Source organism: Melanerpes formicivorus, unplaced genomic scaffold (genome assembly GCF_026170545.1).
Source record: "Melanerpes formicivorus ecotype bairdi unplaced genomic scaffold, bMelFor1.0.p_v2 SCAF_2, whole genome shotgun sequence".
NCBI lineage: Eukaryota > Metazoa > Chordata > Aves > Piciformes > Picidae > Melanerpes > Melanerpes formicivorus.
Genome location: NW_027142354.1, coordinates 33,615,280 through 33,634,879, shown reverse-complemented (window position 1 = coordinate 33,634,879; position 19,600 = coordinate 33,615,280). Strand labels below are relative to the sequence as shown.

Here is a 19,600-nt window from a genome sequence, read left to right as displayed (position 1 = left end):
TCCCAGAACAAGGCTGAGCCAGGGATTATCTGAGTGAGTGTGATCCCTACACACACATCAGACCCATTGGCTACTTTCAGCTAAAGTTCTGAGAGCTGGCCTATTAGCTTTGCAAGGTCAAGAAGACACGGGAGTTAACATCCAAGTTAGGATTTTACAGTCCAGATGAGTAGCGAAATAGGTAGGTAAAAAATTGGTTGAGTGGTTAGAGGTGGGAGGATGTTGCTGTTTTGTCCTGCCCTGTTGGGATGCAGGGGGCTGTCCTGGGACTCACCCTGTTTAATGTCTTTATCAATGACCTGGAGGGGGCAAAAGAAGGCATTTCTGTGAGGATGCCTAACTGGGAAACCCAGTTCACAGGTGGGAGGCTAGACTGGAGGGACAGGCCAGCATGAATTCTGTTGGTCATAGATGTGGACAAAGCTGTGCTGTCTCGTATAAGAGGCTGTGATACAAAATGTGCATCTTTCTCGGCCTCTTCCAGTTCTCTTATTTACAGCACAGCTATACTTGTTATATTCTATTTAATCTCTCTTTGCAAGTGAACTACTGGGCATTGACCAGCCCCTAGGGCCAGGAAACATCACTCCTCAGAATTATCTTTATTTCAGCTTTCAGTGCATTACTGTTCTTCTTCCTGTACCTCAGGCCTTTGTAAATCTCATAAAATCCTTTTCAGATTGAAAACCTATTCTTTCAAAGCTGTAACATGCTTTACAGTATGTATTTCTATATAGTTGTCTTAGTCTCCTGTTGGCAGTCTTTAGATACCTGTTCCTTGGCTAGTAAATTTATCCACTTTGTTTTGTTCAGAGCAATGTGTGGGGATAATAAATTGGCTTTCAAGTACATGACATTGCTTCTTAGTTCTTTCTGCCATGCCAGTTTTTCATAATACTGAATCTTAGGAATGCCTGGAAGAAGCCAGGAGCATTTTTCCCACTTACATGTCTTCCAAAATAGCTGCAAGCTGTCTAGATTTCTCCAGTAAACTTACTCAATTGATGTGTTTCCACAAAAGGTGTTCAAATAGCTTAATGGATTTATTCCAGAATATGATAATAAACAGTTGTTTCAAATGTCAATTTTAAGGCTCATGAAATGTAACTGTGTACATGCATAAGATCAGACCATAAATCAGCTCAGTAAAACAGCTTTGTAAATATTTATGAGCACAAGGCTCTTCATTTCAGATGGAATTCTTCCATGTCCTCATCTTAAATTTTCACTTGCTTTAGTTTATGTCTGGTAGTCTGGCCTGAGTATCTGACATTGCTAAATTGCTACCAGCATTCTCTGGTATTGCTAATACCACAATACTAAATCTTTACTGACTGCAGGTGAGTGTATTATCTATAGAAAGAAACCTGTTTGCATGAGGGGTGGATTCTGAATTCTGATGGAATCTTGTGAAACTTAGCAGGTAGCACATTGAACTAAAGCATGGCCTGGATTTGTGCATTTGAGCTGCCATCCCTGTGGTGGCTGCAGGCAAAGCAGGACTCAAGTTCCCTGTTCGGGTTGGTACTTTGGATGGGGCTGGTTATTTATGAGGGAGGCGAAACCATTAAAATGTTGAAAGGATGAAAGGCAAAAGTGTGGAACAAGGGAGATGTGATGAGGCCATGAAGGAGCAGTGGGAAATACAGAATGCAGCAGAGACAGTGTAGTGGGGATTGCAAAGATGAATTATCATCTCTTGCAAAATTATTTGTCTCCTTGGCTCCTTCTGTGGCTGTGATCCTTGTCCCAGGCATCCTGGCATTTCAGTGGTCCAGCAGAGACAGAATGACCTTTTTAGTCCTTCCTGTCACAGATGAGGGCTGAAGTATGCAGCCATATCAGCATCAGTGTTTTGCAATTTAAAAAATGTCATGCATTTGCTTTCTACTCCCATCTGTGCTGTATAAGTGCTGCAATTTCTATTCCTCTTCACAAACACACACATCTCTCACCTAATTGCATTTTCTCCCTATTTAACTTGTAGCACATAGTAGCATGTTAGTCGATATAATAACCAGAAACAAAACATAAATAGTGATTGTTTAACCAGATCCTGGCAATTCCTGGGTGGTCACTTTGGACTGAGATAAGTGCTATAATTTTCCCTGTCTCTTGTCTGCTGGCTCTACAGCCTTTTTGGACTGCAATCCACAAGGGATCTGAGCAGGTGGTGTTTGTGGCAATTCATTATAGATCATGCTTATTGAGGAGTTGGTTTCCACTTTCTCTCACATCATGAAATGCTTTGGCAGATCAGGAGCTGTTACTCCTGAGACCCTGCCAGGTAGGCTTCCTGTGTGTTCAAACAAAAAGAGAGGTTTGGGTGTGGAGACATTTTCCATTATACATCTTCATTTGACATTTGTAAGGACAGCTAGATACACTGCCTTTTAAACAATTACTTGTATTTAATTAAGCGTGCATTTTTAATGGTGAAAATTAATGGAGACAGATAACTAATTCATTTGCACCCAGACTTGTCAGACTATTCCTATACATTGTGGAAATTTAATGTCTTAGTGTGCGTTTAAACATCGTTATGCAGATGTGTCTTTCTGGCTGCAGTGTTATTGTTCATTATCATCAGTTCCCCTGAACTGTGGTGATCATAGGTTTGATGTAAACACATAAAATAATTCTTGCAAATGTAGATTTTAGGAAGCTTATTGTATCTTATTCCTGCAGCTGGGACAAGTTTTGTATTTTTTTAGACACTTTTCAAACACACCACTGGTATATTTGAGGAAATAATATGCAATTTGGTCAAACAGGATGTTTGACTTTGGTAAGTCGTGCTGAAGGCTTTTATTATTTCATTTCTGTAGTTATTAAAAAAAAAAAATCTAAGATCTTTGGCAGGTAACTTATCTTCCAAGTGTGGTCCTTGCACTTTGTGTTTCCTGCTGGCCAGCTCCAGACAAGTCACATCCACAGCTTTCTGCAGCCCTCCAGGTTGCTCTTCTGAGGTGCCATGCTCTCCACATCTAGAACACAGGTGATCCACAGAGGATCCAGGTGTTGTGAACCAAGGACTGGCAGGATTTGGAAATGCAGGATGACCACCATAAAAGCATGGACATTTCAAGAGCATCTTGAGAGGAATTAATAATGGCATTGCCCTCCATCTGCTTCCTAGAAAAAAGGGAGAACATAGTTCCATTTTTATTATCTTCAGTGGGATTGATGGAGAAGCTTTGCTTCTATTAAATTAATTGAGTAAGAATGGGAGAGTATTCTCACACTAGCAGTTATCTTGCCTAGATGCACAGTCCAAGTTCTTTCTGCAGTGAGGAGCAGCAAGAAAACCCTCAGAAATGGTGGCCTCCATGTTATATACCTGCTTTGTCTGTAGTCTCTCTCCTTCACCTTGGAGGATCCAGGACTAGGTTCCCTGATGAAGTTTCCTCTTAAAATTATACCTCTCCAGAGACCCAAGATTGTGAACAACCTCCTTTTGCAAGACTAAGTACAGTAAATGCTATTGTATTATCCAACAGCAGCGAATTAAATAATCCCATTCCCGTCACTTTCTAACAGGATAATATTAAAGGCATTCCTTTGAGATGAAGAGTAATAATTTGCTAATTCCCCTTAGTATTTCATGCTTCTCAGTAGCATAGCTAATTTTCTCTGAGTACCTTATTAACATTCACAATGACTTTACAGTCCCACCCTAATAGCTCTCTGCAGAGGCAATGACTGTGAAGGTGAGAGCTGACAGTGACATTTTCCTCATTTTCTCTGCAGACTGTATTATCCTGGTTTTCATCCACTGAGGGCTGTCCAGCTGATGCGGGTGGGCAAATTGCAGTACAGTCAAGACATGTTTCCTCAGGCATTGGAGACCTTGAAACAGGTCAGTATTATGAAGCATTTCTCTTTCCCACTCCCTCACCTCCCCCTAACCTGACATGTATACTCCCTCTTCTGCTCTGACTGCACCTCATGCCTCACCGCTTTTTCCATCAGTGGTGTTTCTCCAGGCTGCAGCTAAACGTGGTGATGGGTCACTGTTGCTTAGTGTTTCAGGCACTGACTTCCTCCAGTATCTGTTACTGATAATTACAGTTCAATAGCTCAAGGATGTCTGAATGAAAAACTACTATTAGATCTGAAGAAATAAAAATATCTCATCACTTTCCTACTATACCAAAATTAATCTGGGAGCACTTTAAAAGTACACAAACCAGGGTAGAGCCGTGGTCTGTACCTTCCTTATTACCTATCAAGGATCTGTGGTTTCAGATTGGATAAATTTGCCTTTTCTGTTTGTATTTTATTGTGAGTACACTCACATCAACAGGCATGCTTCTTAATCCCTCATGTTTCTACATCATTCATCATCTTTGATTTGATTTTGCTGTTGGTGCTGTGCTCATTACATCCTTGGTTGTTCATAGAATCACGGAATCATAGAATGGGCTGAGTTGGAAGGGACTTCCAAAGGTCATCTAGTCCAACCCCCTAATTCTAGGTTGACAGTTTGGCTTGATCACCTGAAAGGTCTTCTTCCAGGCAAAAAAAGGATTGTATGATTCTGTGATTCTATAATTTCATCTTCCATTCATCTGTCTTTACCTGAGCTGACTTGTTTAATTTCCTCCTACTTCTTGTTTGTCCTGCTGTTATATTGTTGTTGGTATCACAAATGTATTGAAGAATCCTCTTCCATGTGCCCTGGACATAGGCTCTCACTTGCTTCCCATCTCAAGCCTTCAATTACTGCTAGGGTGTTTTTTCCCCCCCGAATATAAGCTGCCTCCACTTTCCCTCAAAGAGGTCTTACACTTATTCCCTTATATTATTGATTATCCTGTTGTCAGCTTGGCCTGAAGAGACCACATGCTCTGTGTGGTGGTTCTCCCTCTTGTTTCTCAGCCTTCCTCTAGAAAACATAGTATTTGTACTTAATTTTTTGGACCCCCAAATATATCTGGTTCTAACATCTTATTATGCAACCAAAATAGCTGAAATAACTCATTAATATTTAATGTCAGTCTTATTAAATCTTGGTAACATAAATCTTCACTTGATGTATTAACTTAAAATATGGCCAATTCTGATCATTGGAAAAAAAAAGGAAGAGTAATCAATTCTATTTTCTGAGTAATCAATTCTGTTTTTTTCTTACTTCTTCAGAAGTAAGTTGTATCTCTCTCATGTAGCAGGTAATCTGCTCTGCTATTTTCCCCATAATCTTTATCATTTCCAAACATTGACTTTCCTTTTCCTGAGGTGTAGTGAGACCCCAGTCAGAGGAGCCTCTATTTTCATTAATAGTGCCACAATATATCAACAGGCAGTCTTCTAATTGTAGTTCTAATATGATACTGCATTAAACTGGAGAGAATTCCCCTAGGGATGTCTGAATGCTCCTCATCAGTGAAAGTGGAAGTTTTGAAGGGATTTTGCATGGTTTTAGTGAACACATTGCCCATTGCAATCCAGATTACTACTGTATTATATTTTGAATACTGAGCAATGTCTAACACAGGAACTTCTTTCAAGATGGGATCTCCTCTTGCCCTAAAAAGGAAGAATAAGGTGCTTCTTACTGTTCTATGTCCTACCTCAGTGTATCTGTAACTGTAGTCTCCAAGTGGTCCACAAGGACCATTTACAAACTAATCTTCTTGTATCTGTGCCTGTTCACCCACTCCCTGGGAGCGGAACTGAGAGGAGGAAAAGCTTCCTGTCAGGCAACAAGATCCAAATGCTCCTGGAGTAGCAGCTGAAGAGCCTGCCCTAGCAGGCCAACTACACCCAGGCCTTGCACCTGGACCAAGGCAGAAAGGGGAAAAGCTCCAAGAGAACTGAATCCCAGAGCAGCCACAGAAAGGCTACAACCCAGTGATGGAGCACACAAGAGAGAGAGGCCCCCTAGCCCTCTCTGAGCCAAGGGAAAACTCCAGACCATGAACTGGGCACAAGAGGAGAGAGGCCCCCAGCCCATGGCAGTAGCAGTTACAGCAGTGTTTGAAGGCACCACCACCAGGAAATATTAAATATAAAATATACATATTTTAACGTTAATGGTGCAGTGAGACCTAGGGTATTCAATGGTGGGATACCTTCACAAGATAAATTGTGTAATTATGGCCTCAGATTTGGAATGGGTGAAAGAAAATTGCAAAAATCCAAATTGCATTATTAAGAAACTGGCTGAAAGCTCTAATGAGCCAGGCAGCAAACATGCTGCAATTGTGGGTGCTTGTATAGTATCAGCACTAGATGAATTGAAAAACTATGAGGAAAAGATTCAGTATTATAAGGAAAAGGCTCAGACCTATAATGAAAAGATTCTTTATTTGGAAAAAATAATTAAAAGATGAAAGGGCACTGACCCGGAGACTTTACGATTCCGTTGCCATGTGTGGTGGGTTGAGATTTCCCGCCCATCATTAAGATTTACTCCCCCCATCATTTCTCCCCCAGACCAACTCAGTTGGAAGCAAATGGAAACTGTATTTACAGGCAAAACTACAATCCACAATGGAATGCAATGAATATGTACAAAATATACAGTATTTATGCCATTTACAGATATTTGCAATTGAAAAACATCATGAAAAAAACTCTGGTCAAAAACACCCGGGAAGCTGTCCCTCTGCCTCCCTCCCATCCCCTGTCCAAAAGGGAGAAAGGAGCAGAGAGAAAGCAGCTGTTAGACTTAACCAAAATAATGCAGCCAAGGTCAGCAGAAGCAGGTTAATCTCTCCCGAGCAAAGTGAGTAGAGAAAAGAAGCCCCCAGAAGGTTTTGGTGCAGCCAGTCTTATGGCAGATATTTCTCCAATGGAATAGTTTAGAATTATATTTATTTTCTTTTTCGTAGAATGTGCTGGGTTGAGGCAGCCCCCTTCCCCACCGCTGGCAACAATAAAACACTCAGACAAACGGATTGCAAAAGTGATGGAAAGTTTAAATAGAAAGCAGTGAACATTTACAGAAAACCAAAAGCGCAGTGACAAAGAAAGATCCCAAAACAGACCCAGAGAGATCCCATCCCCACCTGAGGGTACACCCAAGACCCCCAGGGCTCCTTCTTCCCCCTCCCACTGCTAGGCTAGTCTCAGCTGGCCAGATCTGAGACTGCCCATCCCCCCGTGGCCTTGGGCCTAACCAGGCCCAAAGCCAGGAGACATCTCCCCCAGTTACCGGCTGACGGAGGAGGAAGAGGAGAGGAAGTGCTAGACCCCGCATTGCATCTTATAGTGGTGCAGAGAATTGTGGTAGGAAATACTACATAATTTCCTGTGTCCACCCCTCTGGGCTGGACTTCTGGACACAGGAAGTAACCATTGCAGGGGAGCACCCAGCTCAAACTGTAACACACCACCCCTTATTTCATACCATAATCTTTGCACCCAAACACATCATTAAATCAGAAATCTTCCAATGACATGTCTGGCGAAGTGCTTATCTTCATCTGGGCGTCCACCCAAACAGTCTCTCATTCAGGCTCAAGTGTCAGTCCATTCCAGTTCTTCTCTCATCTAATGGAACCTCTCGGCGATGCAGAGTTCACTCTTCTGTGGTGCAATCTCTTCATGGATCCATTGGACATCCTGGTCACCTGGAAAGAACCTCACAACTTCTCAACCAAACCATTATTTCCATCTCTATTTACTCAGCGGCATATTTCCACCCCTGGGGCAAGCCAGTCAGAACACTCAGGCTCTAACTGCTTCTCCACCCCTCCAGGAAAGCGGCACGCTGAGCCTTTCACAATACTGCACAGACCTATCCCAAGCCCAGTGCTGACCGCTTACAGCCGCGGCCCAAGGCTGTACAGATGCATGTCACAGTACACCGCCTTCCCACTAGGCATTCACGTACCAAGGCGTGACAGCATCCAACAACACAACCCTCCCCCGGAAGAGGGAGGGGCTGCACCACAACCTACTGAGAAAAAGGGAGGTGGAGCCGGGTGCTCGGCGCCATTTTCGGAACTCGCTCAAAAAGGTTGGGGAAGAGACTAGGGCCGGCCCCGCCGCAGCCCAAGTGCACGGCCAGGGCCGCCGCCACTGCAACATACCCAATAATGATTTATTTATATTTTTCTACTTTTCTGCTCGAAATCGGTAACAAAAATTTAAAGGCATAGCCTAAAACTACCATACCATGCAAAGCAAAAAACTGGCTGAAGCTTTAAAAGCACAATGTGATGTGGCTAGATTCTTGCTGCCAACCTTCCCCATTTACAGGCAGCCAGAACTGCGACTGCATGGAGAGAACTTTAAAGTAACAAACATTAAAGCAGCTGTTCCAGGGACCACAGACCAGGGGAGAGAAACTCTGATTACCCAAGAACAAAGAGAAATGCTGCTCACCCCAAGAGTGCCCAAGGAAAGACATCTGCCAAAGCCTGTAAGCCAAACAAAGCTCCAAGAGTTACATGCCGGAGCCCGAGCCCTGCTTATCCCAGCGTGGAGAAAAACTACCAAGACGCAGCAAAACCGGCTCAAGGAGCCGTGAGAAAAGTATACATTTTATTGCAGGGGTTCAGAGGAGAAATCTTGGATTCAAGGCAATGACTTTGTTTCCAAACACCATCTCCTCAAAGAGAGCTGATTCAGCACATTGTTTCAGATGCTTCTCCATCTTCTGGGCTGACAGTACCCATGCACTTTTCTGAGCAGGGCAGTGGTGTCTAGCAGATAAACAATGTCTCATGCAAACAGGTGCAGGCCGGAGTACGAACACATGTACAACACTGACCAGCCACATTCCCCCTGCAGCGCCTGAACTCAGCTGGCACAGTTGTGGCACAGCAGATAGGTGTAGCTGTCTTGTGTCATGAAGACCTGCAATCACAGAAGTACAGAATGTTAGGTGCTGGAAGGGACCCCTAGAGTTCATTGAGCCCAACCCATCTGCCAAAGCAGGAGCACTTAGGGAAGACCACACAGGAATGCATCCAGGCAGGTCCAGGAAAGGACACACCACAACCTCTCTGGGCAGCCTGTTCCAGTGCTCTCTCACCCTCACCATAAAGAAGTGTCTCCTTGTGTTGAGGTGAAAATAGGTACAATATAATTTCTTTTTTTACTGTAATCACTGATGTGGAGGCAAAACACACAGGAATTGGAGTAAAATCTCTCCCAGTGTCCCCTTCAGTCAAGAATGATAGAAAAACATAGATACTGCCTCTGAAATGCTAGCCCTCATCTCAAGCCATTTTGGCATGTGGCCATTTGCTTTCAGCTTTCCCTCTGACAGAGCAGTGTTGTCCTGCATCTGCTCAGTTCCCTGCAGCTGTGGCAATGGGCATCCAGTCACACCCCTGTGCAAATCAGGCACTACATTTCATTTGCATTCATGGAGCAATAGTCAGTCTGATGGGGTTTATATTCTTCAGGGAGACAGTGTGTGGTTAGTGACACTTGTCTGTGTCTTGTGATAACTAAAGTTTTTCATAATCAGTTGTTTTTAGCTGAGAGGAAGACTACACAGACCACAAGTCTCTGCTCAGCCTCTGCTGGTTATGTGTGACTTAGTGGAGCAGGAGAGCATTCAGAGAGCCTCTGTGTTCCTGATTCTGCCCAGTGAAACAGTTCCTTTCTTTGGAGATGAAATTATCTCCAGTTTTGCACTGACCTTAGAAAAACAGCTGCATAACTTAATGCCAGTTTAATTTGGGGATTACAGAAGTCATTGCTATTCTAACTTTGATGCAGCTGGTTCTGACTCATACTGCAGTGTGTGAGACAGTACATTGTATGAGACTTATTTTCTCCCTGAGGAAACAAAAGGAGAAAGACTTGGTGCATTCATTTGCTACACCAAGACAAAAAAAGGATGTGGAAAGGAAATTTTGGAAATGAGAGAGAAGTCAGCAGAGGTAGCATTATCTCAAGGTTAGGTTTGATTTTAAGGGGTTTTTTCCAATTAACAAAGGTGTATCCAATATGGACATCTCTGGCTGTGTATCAGGGTGTCCAGGACCATCACTGCCTGACTGACCTGTGTCCTTTAGGTGACCTGAAGATCAAGGTCAGCGACCTTGGGACTGAGACTTAGATGTTTCATAGTTTCATAGTTTCATAGTTTCATTCAGGGTTGGAAGGGACCACAAGGATGATCTAGTTCCAACCCCCCTGCCACGGGCAGGGACACCCCACACTAGATCAGGCTGGACAGAGCCTCATCCAGCCTGCTCTTAAACACCCCCAGGGACGGGGCCTCAACCACCTCCCTGGACAACACATTCCAGGGTTTCACCACTCTCATGGTGAAGAACCTCCTCCTCACATCCAGCCTGAATCTCCCCACCTCCAGCTTCATTCCATTTCCCCTAGTCCTGTCACTACCTGAGATCCTGAGAAGTCCTTCCCCAGCCTTCCTGTAGGCCCCCTTCAGATACTGGAAGGCCACAATTAGGTCACCTGGGAGCCTTCTCTTCTGCAGACTGAACAGTCCCAACTCCTTCAGTCTGTCCTCATAGGAGAGGTGCTCCAGCCCTCTGATCATCCTTGTGGCCCTTCTCTGGACACGTTCCAGCACCTCCACATCCCTCTTGTAATAGGGGCTCCAGAACTGGACACAGTACTCCAGGTGGGGTCTCACCAGAGCTGAGTAGAGGGGGAGGATCACCTCCCTCGACCTGCTGGCCACACTTCTCCTGATGCAGCCCAGGATCTGATTGGCTTTGCGGGCTGCAAGTGCACATTGAGAGCTCATGTTGAGCTTTTTGTCCACCAGCACCCCCAAGTCTCTCTCCTCAGGGCTGCTTTCCAGCCAGTCACTGCCCAGCCTGTATTTGTGCCTGGGATTGCCTTGACCCAGATGCAGGACCCTGCACTTGCTCTTATTGAACTTCATGAGGTTGGCTTGTGCCCACCTCTCCAGCCTGTCAAGGTCCCTCTGGATGGCCTCCCTTCCCTCCAGTGTGTCTGCTGCACCACACAGCTTGGTGTCATCAGCAAACTTGCTGAGGGTGCACTCAATGCCACTGTCCATGTCACCCACAAAGATGTTGAATAAGACAGGTCCCAGGACTGATCCCTGAGGGACTCCGCTTGTACCCATTGCACATCTCTTAATATATGTCATTCCCAATAAATCTATCCATTCTCTTGACCAGGTCATGCAAATGCTGTGCACCAATTCACATGGCGAATTTCCATTAGGGAAATCCTGCTCTCTCCTACTCAGCCCAGGCACAGCTATGTATTGCTGCACTGTGATGCACCCAAGATTGCATTGGAGCTATCCTGCTTCATACCACCCAGGGATTCCTGTACCATGCAGTGTTCATCTTTCTTTATCCCACTGTCTCAGCCAGAGTGGATTGGCTCATATTCTTTCTTTTTGTAATACTTTTTCAAGTATTGTTTTATTGGAAAAAACCCTCTTATATAAATTAGTACCTTGCAGTTCACTATGCTGAAATATCTCTATTATCTGTTCTTTACAACATTTCCCCAATATGTTAAATGAAGAAAAGCAGAGCACTAAGAGCACATTAGGTAGTCTTCTCAGAGAGCACAATTATGACTAACTTGCAAACATTTTGCAAATGCACAACCAGCTTTGTGTTTCTGCTGGAATAGAAATATGCAAAAAAAAATTAGGCTTTCCGATTTTATTTCACATTTCTTGAGCATTTCTAATGGTGGTGAAAGCATTTCCATTGTTCTGATTAACTGAGTATTTTATCATTTAGTAGCATGGCATTGTGGTAGCTCAGAATGTATTTGACATGTTTTTAGAGCTCTTTACACACTCTGATTTGTTTTGACTGCTATTTGAACTTGTTCTTTCAATTTTTGCTGTCTCCCTCTTCTTTTAAGAATTAGCTCATTTGAAGAAAAAGACAAAAAAGTTGTGCTAGAGTTTCCATATACTTGGCAGTCTCTAAAATTTGGGAATAGTCTTTCATTCAGACCACCAAAGAATATACCTACTTTTATTTTATTACTGGCTGGAGGGCCGAGCCCAGAGAGTGGTGGTGAATGGTGCCACATCCAGCTGGCGGCCAGTCACTAGTGGTGTGCCCCAAGGATCAGTGCTGGGCCCTGTCCTCTTTAACATCTTTATTGATGATCTGGATGAGGGCATTGAGTCCATCATCAGTAAATTTGCTGACGACACCAAGCTGGGGGCAAGAGTTGATCTGCTGGAGGGTAGAGAGGCTTTGCAGAGAGACCTCGACAGGCTGGACAGATGGGCAGAGTCCAACGGCATGAGATTTAACACATCCAAATGCCGGGTTCTACACATTGGCCACAACAACCCCATGCAGTGCTACAGGCTGGGGTCAGAGTGGCTAGAGAGCAGCCAGGCAGAGAGGGACCTGGGGGTGCTGGTTGATGGTAGGCTTAACATGAGCCTGCAGTGTGCCCAGGCAGCCAAGAGGGCCAATGGCATCCTGGCCTGCATTAAGAACAGTGTGGCCAGCAGGAGCAGGGAGGTCATTCTGCCCCTGTACACTGCACTGCTTAGGCCACACCTCGAGTACTGTGTCCAGTTCTGGGCCCCTCAGTTTAGGAAGGATGTTGACTTGCTGGAACGAGTCCAGAGAAGAGCAACAAAGTTGGTGAGGGGTTTGGAACACAAGCCCTATGAGGAGAGGCTGAGGGAGCTGGGGCTGCTTAGCCTGGAGAAGAGGAGACTCAGGGGTGACCTTATCACTCTCTACAACTACCTGAAGGGAGGTTGTAGACAGGCTGATGATGGTCTCTTCTCCCAGGCACCCAGTACCAGAACAAGAGGACACAGTCTCAGGCTGCGCCAGGGGAGGTTCAGGTTGGATGTTAGGAAGAAGTTCTATACAGAAAGAGTGATTGCGCTATGGAATGGGTTGCCCGGAGAGGTGGTGGAGTCGCCGTCATTGAATGTGTTCAGAAGGAGACTTGATGGGGTGCTTGGTGCCATGGGTTAGCTGTTTGGGTGGGTTGGATTGGTTGATGGGTTGGACACGATGATCTTGAAGGTCTCTTCCAACCTGGTTTGGTTTATTCTAATAAAGGTTTATTCTAATAAAGGTTTTCATCTTTCCAATTTTAATGTGGTCCAGTCTTCAACATTTATTTCCAGAAGGATCTTTTTTCTGCAATCCAAACCTGATTAACTGGATTTTCTCAGCTGACTGGAGCAGGAACCTATGGAAACAAAGGACACATTTGTTTTGTCAATTTCTTGTTTGGGATGAGTTAAAATCACTGATGTCTTTTCTCCTGCCAGTACACTTCTAGCTCCCTTGTTCTCCATCAGGACTGCTGAAGCCATTTCTATCTGGTACTTTTCTCCTTGCAGAGGGAATTTAGGGGAAGGAAGCATAAATATCATATGAAAAGTGATGATTTAAATGTGAAATGGACAAAGGGATTTTCAGACATATCTGTGGCAGGGAATGGGCTACACTACAGACACCAGGAGAAGATATCCACACAGAATAAAAAAGCAGCAAAGACCCATTCCCTGCATACATTTCTAGAGCAAAACTATTAAGGTCACAGTCTCAGGCTGCGCCAGGGAAGGTTTAGGTTGAATGTCAGGAAGAAGTTCTATACAGAGAGAGTGATTGCCCATTGGAATGGGCTGCCCAAGGAGGTGGTGGAGTCACCATCATTGGAGGTGTTCAGGAGGAGACTTGATGGGGTGCTTGGTGCCATGGGTTAGTTGTTTAGGTGGGTTGGATTGGTTGATGGGTTGGACACGATGATCTTGAAGGTCCCTTCCAACCTGGTTTGTTCTGTTCTGTTCTATTCTATTCTATTCTATTCTATTAAAGATAATTTGTTTGCTGCTATGCATAGTTTCTCTGGATACACTTAGAGCACTTTCTATTTACAGGACTTTGAATAGTCATCTTTCAAATAAATTAGCAAAACTTTGGGTGCTGTAGTTGACCAAACTTAAAATGGCCTGCATGCCTCAGTGCAAAAGTGTCTTCCTCTACTATTCCAAATATCCACCTGCACAACATATTCATGGGCTTTAATACCTAAGGACAATGTTTCAGTGCCTCCTCTTTTTTTCAGGGGCAAATCACTGTATGCTTTGAGATGCTTTGCTCTGTGCCACACATTCAAGCTCTCTGCTGCCAGCCCCCTGAGGACCAGTACTAATATTTCTGCTCCCTTGTGCACGGTTTGCCCAATGATTAATGTGTCCTTTTTTTTCTTTCAACAAGGCCTATAATATTATGAAGGTGACTCATGGGACAGAACACAGCCTGATGCAAGCCTTGATGGAAATAAAGGAACAGTGTGAGGCCATCATAAGAACACAGTGAAGATGGTGTCTAGTCTGGAAAGCAAAATATTCAAGGAGAAAAGAAATAAAATGCTTTTTATTGCATTAGGAAGCTTCTTGATGATTTTGGTGTCTTTTCATTAGGTCCTACTTGATTTAGAGAAACATTTACTAATTTTTCTGTATGATCTGAATTGAGTTGATATTTGGAGGAATACCTGCAGTTCTCAGAGGATTTATTTCCCCCTACTAATCTAACTGGCAACAGCTACTTATTAATTTACAACATGTAATTTAATTAATAATAAATATTGGGAAATGCATACAGTGCCTTCATAAGCTACAAATTATTATAATTCCATTGGTATCAGAAGTAAATTTTTTTATACCAGTTTATGCCAGCAAGTAAGGATCTCATGTTGGACACATTGTAAGTAGAGAAAATACATTTTCAGCCTTTACCTCATTCTTAGGTGTGGCTTCCAAAAGCCTAACCCAGTGCTCTTTGACATGAAATAAGTTTCCCAATGTTCTAAATGAGATTTTTCTCCCTCTCAGTATCTCTTCCGGGCTCTGTCTCTCTTCTTCTCATATTTCATGTGCTACAATGATGAATATTAAAATAGATGTAATTAAAAAACTCATCAAAAGTGTACTGTCATGGGTGAATTAAATCTGCTGCTAATAATCAATACCATGCAGCTGTCATGCCAGCATTAAAATGAAAGTGGTGACTGGAGCAAAGTATTATGGGGCTTGAAGTTCAGATTGTAACAGGAAAGGTTTTCTGCTCTGGTTGCTGCTTTTGGTTTCTGGGTTAGGGACATTTCTGGGCTGGCTGCAGGTCAGGGAGTGCAGAGAGGTCACTAGCTTCTGCTGCTGCTTGCTGCACATTACTGCAAATAGGCTAAAGTAATTGTGCCTCATAGCATCTCATTAAACTCTCTTTATCTCAACCCAGAGTTTTTTGTGTGTTATTTTCCCTCCCATCTGTTTCTAAAGAGCGGGGCTTGTGAGAGTGGGCTGTGTTAACCCAGGGCATGTATCTATATGGAAATTGCCTACATGGTTTTCTCCCCTCAACTGCTTCAAGCATTTCTCAGTTCATATAGGTTATAAAATGAAACTTGGACCTGTGAGTCAATGGGGTGGGTTTTAGACCTTTCTGAGCCTGTGGGGTTTGGATTTCATTTCCTCAAATAGTGAAACTCTGAGAGCTACAGATGACCACTGAATTAGGAGATTAACCCTGGGGAGAGCAGGATGCCTTGAAAAGAATTTTCCCACACTCATCAGTAAGAAATTGTTCTTGCAGAGCTGCTGACTTCCATTTTAACGCAGAAACAAATGTTAACAAAAGCCAAATATTAATGAGAAACATTGAAAACTAAATAATTTAAGGCCTTTGAAACCTTCACTTCAGGTGTGTCACTCTAACAATTTATTACTGCTACTCCAGCCATGACTGATATTTCATTAATCCATTGATGTTGTAAAGTCAGGCTTTTTTCACACCAGCAACTTGACAACATTAATTATGATATGAGAACACATTTAGAAGAACATGAACTCTCTGGGAATAATTTACAATCGTGGCACATGAGCACCAACACTGAGGAAGATATTTCAAGGCATTTGAATTTCTTCAACTAACCCAACACTAAAATGCTAACACTAACAATAAACCTAGCCTTAAAACGTGACCATAACCCTAACTCTAAATGCTAACAGTAACCTAATTGTAACCTAACTGTAACCCTAACATGAACACTAAGCCATAACACTAACCAAAACCCTAACCCGATTGTTAATATTAAATGTGACCTAACCCTAACCCTAAACTCTAACCCTAACCCTAAACCATGACCCTAATCCTAACCCTGAACACTAATGCTAACAATTAACCCTAACCCAGTATTCACTTGCCTGGCATTAATATGCAAGGAATAACCTATGAAATGCAGTGTGTTTCCGGAATATGTAGCATGACTTGATGCCAGAGGCCACGTCCTATCAGCCACCCAGGAAGTGCAATAATTGTCGCTGAAATACACTGTTTGGTTGTGTCTTCTTGATTCTATGAAAAGGAAGTGATCTGGGGGAAAAGGTCAGACCTTTGTACTTTTTGAGATATTTGGCAAATTAATGGCATCACTGTTGGATGGTAAAAAAACTGGGAGGGGTACCCAGTCTTTTGTCATGTGCTTTTGCACAACAATGAGGCTCATGCTATCTCATTATTATGTAGATGGAAGGGACTTCAGAAGGTAAGGTAAGATGTTGCATTAGTTTTTGCCGTGTATACTGGGAGACAGTCCTACTGCTCTCGTGTATACAGACACTCCTGTATGTATGAAGTGCAGCACCATTTTCAGGGGCTTCTTATACAAGGATGCCTCAATTGTCCAAATGCAACAATAGACAAAGATGGGCACTAGGGGAGGTGCAGAGTTACAGATGAAAAAGGCTACATTGCACCAAGCTGGAATCTGTCTACACTGGCATATTGTTTCCAGCAGCAGTCTCTGGCAGGCATTTAGGGAAAACATACATGAGAAACAGGGCAAAGACTATTGGGAAATGCAGAAAGAACGTGCCATGTGGGCTGCACAGCAGCACAGCAGCAAAGCTGCCACCTATATAGGGCTTTGGGAAATGGATTTGCAGCCCACTGAACAATGAGAGAAACCAAATTGGTTCCAGGATAGTCTCTGGCTCAGGTTTCTGGCTCAGTGTCTTGAGGGCACTACTGCATTGCAAACACTTCTGGCCTTCTCTGAGCCAGTCTCTGGAGATTCCTTAGCACAGGGGTGTAATTCATGCTTTATACTCATATATTCATATGTTGATGCAGAATGTTCTTTCAGCTTAGTCAAGGAAAGAGCGACATTCTCCAGCTAGTTTCAGTCATTTACTGAGCTGCTTACCTTGAAGATTCACATGTACTACCTACCACTGCTGGGAGGGTCACTGGTGCTGCAGAGGAGGTTTCGTTGCAGGCAGATTTTCTCTCTAGCCTATTTTTGTGAGGAAAGCTGGCTGGCGACTGTGAAGAGATTTATTTAAATGCATCATTTCAAAGTGTGGTAGCAAGCAAGCATGCCAGCAAGGAAGGAACATTAGATAAGCACTCATTTCAAATCAAATAATCTTGTATTTTCAGCTCAAACTCAAAGTACCTGCAGCTGTCTTTGTGCGGACATCATGTTTCACTCTTCACAAATAATATCTGTCACATTTTTCAGGTGGTATCAGCTTGCTAAGATGAAGATGCTAAAGTGAGAAAGAGGCAAATTGCAAAATTATCTGTAATGCTTGTGGGCTTACTGCTTGCTTTGAGCAAGTCAGAGACTTTTCCAGTGTCTTTTGGAAGGCAATGGTAATTTGATTTAATCTCAAATTTTAGAAATACATTTTGAGTCCCTTTTGATTTATCACTATCCTTTAAATAAGTACAGGAGCAACAATGTTAGATTGCACTTAGAGGAAATTGAACTGCATTGTAGTATATGATTGGAAGAAAAGCAGTATGAACAGACGGGGAGGGGGAACGCATGGGAGATTATACAGTTTTGCTAAGAATAATTTATTCAAATTGGACAAAATATCTGTCTTTAAAGGAAAAAAATTAGTTTGCTAAACTGTGCACTTTTGTTAAGCATGGTGAGAATCTCTCTATGAATACTCTTCAAGGTGTGCTGACCTGATGGTCCAAGGAAAAACTCTGTGGGCCCCAAGCAAACAGAACCTGCAGTGCACAGCTTGTAGAAAGGGGAGGGGGGAAAATGCAGTGGGAGAAAAATGCAGTGAACCATTTTTTGTTTAGCTTTTACCTGCTTGAGTTTATCAACTTCTGTGTGGAGTCTATCATGCATGGGTTTATGCCAACAAAACTCACCCACTACTTAGCCCTTTTCTGTGCTTCTCACTGTCACACCGTTCTCTGATGGCTCTTTTGTGGTTGTTGTTGGTTGTTTTTCCTTAGACTTGTTATTTTTGCATAACACATTTATGAAGCAGAGAGTCTATTTCCCTGCACAGTATATTCCAAACAGTCTCTGGCCGCAGTGAGGCTCTTAAGGAACAGAGTTCTGGTTTTCACAGACATTGTGCCAGTTTTGAGGATTTTGTTTGTTTGTTTTCCTGATTGAAAATTAATTCTCTCATAAGACTAGGCAAAGAAGGAAGGTCTTACAGTTATGGATGTGAAGTTCTGGCTTGGCCTCTGCTGCACCAGAAATTGTGTTTGACCTTGGGCAGATCAGCCAGGGCTACACAGAAATCCATAGCTGGGCTTTCCCATTGTTGATCCTTGGGGAATTTCTCACCATTGTTAAAAACAAAAAGCCCAAACAAAACAAATGAACAAGCAGAAAGGAAAATTAGAAGGGAACTGGATATGACACTATCCATACATCTGCCTCTCTACTTTCCTACCTGTAAGGATTATATGCATTCCCTTAGTGCATTATTTGTGACAGCAGGAGAGGTACGAGCAAAAGAGAAAGTTCTCAAAATCCCTCTGATTATTTTAAAGAGGCTAAGTATTATTTCACAGTTGAGGGAAAAAAAGTGACTAACCATGCTCAAGTTCAGGACAGAACTGCAAATAACCCCCAAGCAGCAGCTGGTGTTGGCGGGGTGTGGTTCAGTGCCTTCCCTCAGAACAAGGTGTACACCAGAGCAGCAAGCTCAGGGACAGAGTTACAGAGAGGGCTGCCACTGCACAAAATAGCAGTTAAAGACACTACTAATTAGGTGGGAGGGGGAGGGGGGGGAAGTAGTTCTCTCACCTAACTTTTGGGGAAAAGCAGCAAACATCTGCTTTCCAGGTTAGTTTGCAAACACTAATAATGTCCCAAATGAGCACATCCAGATTGGTGACAGCTGTAGCCATATGCAATGTCTCCATTCCAGTCCTGCCATCACTGGTTGCAGGATGGGCAGGATGGAATGGTATCATCATACTTTCATGCAGTCATGGCCTGAATTTTCATCCATAAATGAGTTGCCACAGATGGGTAGGGTGTTGTGAACTGCCCCTGCCTAAATGATGCCTGCTCCACACAGACAATGCTGTGGTCTCCACTCACAGCAAAGTCTGAAGAATAATAAAAAAAAATCCTAAGAAACTGGTTTTTTGTGTATTTCAGACCAAATCCACATTAGGCTTGTTTGGGTTTGTTTGTTTCCTGCCCCCCCCTTCTTCTTTTTAAGTGGCTATTTTCTCTTTCCTATAAATACACATTTTCCCATGCAGAGGTCCTTTTCATTTCTGATATTACCAAGTTAACCAACCTGAAAACACATTTGAGATGGCTGTTTTGTGAAATGCTCCCTAGAAGAATGTATCTTTTATTCCCTGCCTTAAGCATAAAGAATCTGCAGTCTGCTCTT

The 19,600-nt window shown here is 43.2% G+C and overlaps 1 protein-coding gene across 3 annotated transcripts in view; it reads left to right on the top strand.

Moving 5' to 3' along the window:
- SMYD3 (SET and MYND domain containing 3) overlaps positions 1-15,159 on the top strand; it is a 451,319-nt gene extending 436,160 nt beyond the window's left edge. For all 3 annotated transcript variants that reach the window (XM_068155709.1, XM_068155693.1, XM_068155702.1), the window contains 2 exons: positions 3,751-3,859; positions 14,142-15,159. In XM_068155709.1, coding sequence (XP_068011810.1) covers positions 3,751-3,859; positions 14,142-14,243 — 211 coding nt within the window. In that variant the 3' untranslated portion in view covers positions 14,244-15,159. The remainder of the gene's footprint in view (positions 1-3,750; positions 3,860-14,141) is intronic.
- The last annotated feature ends 4,441 nt before the right edge of the window (positions 15,160-19,600 follow it).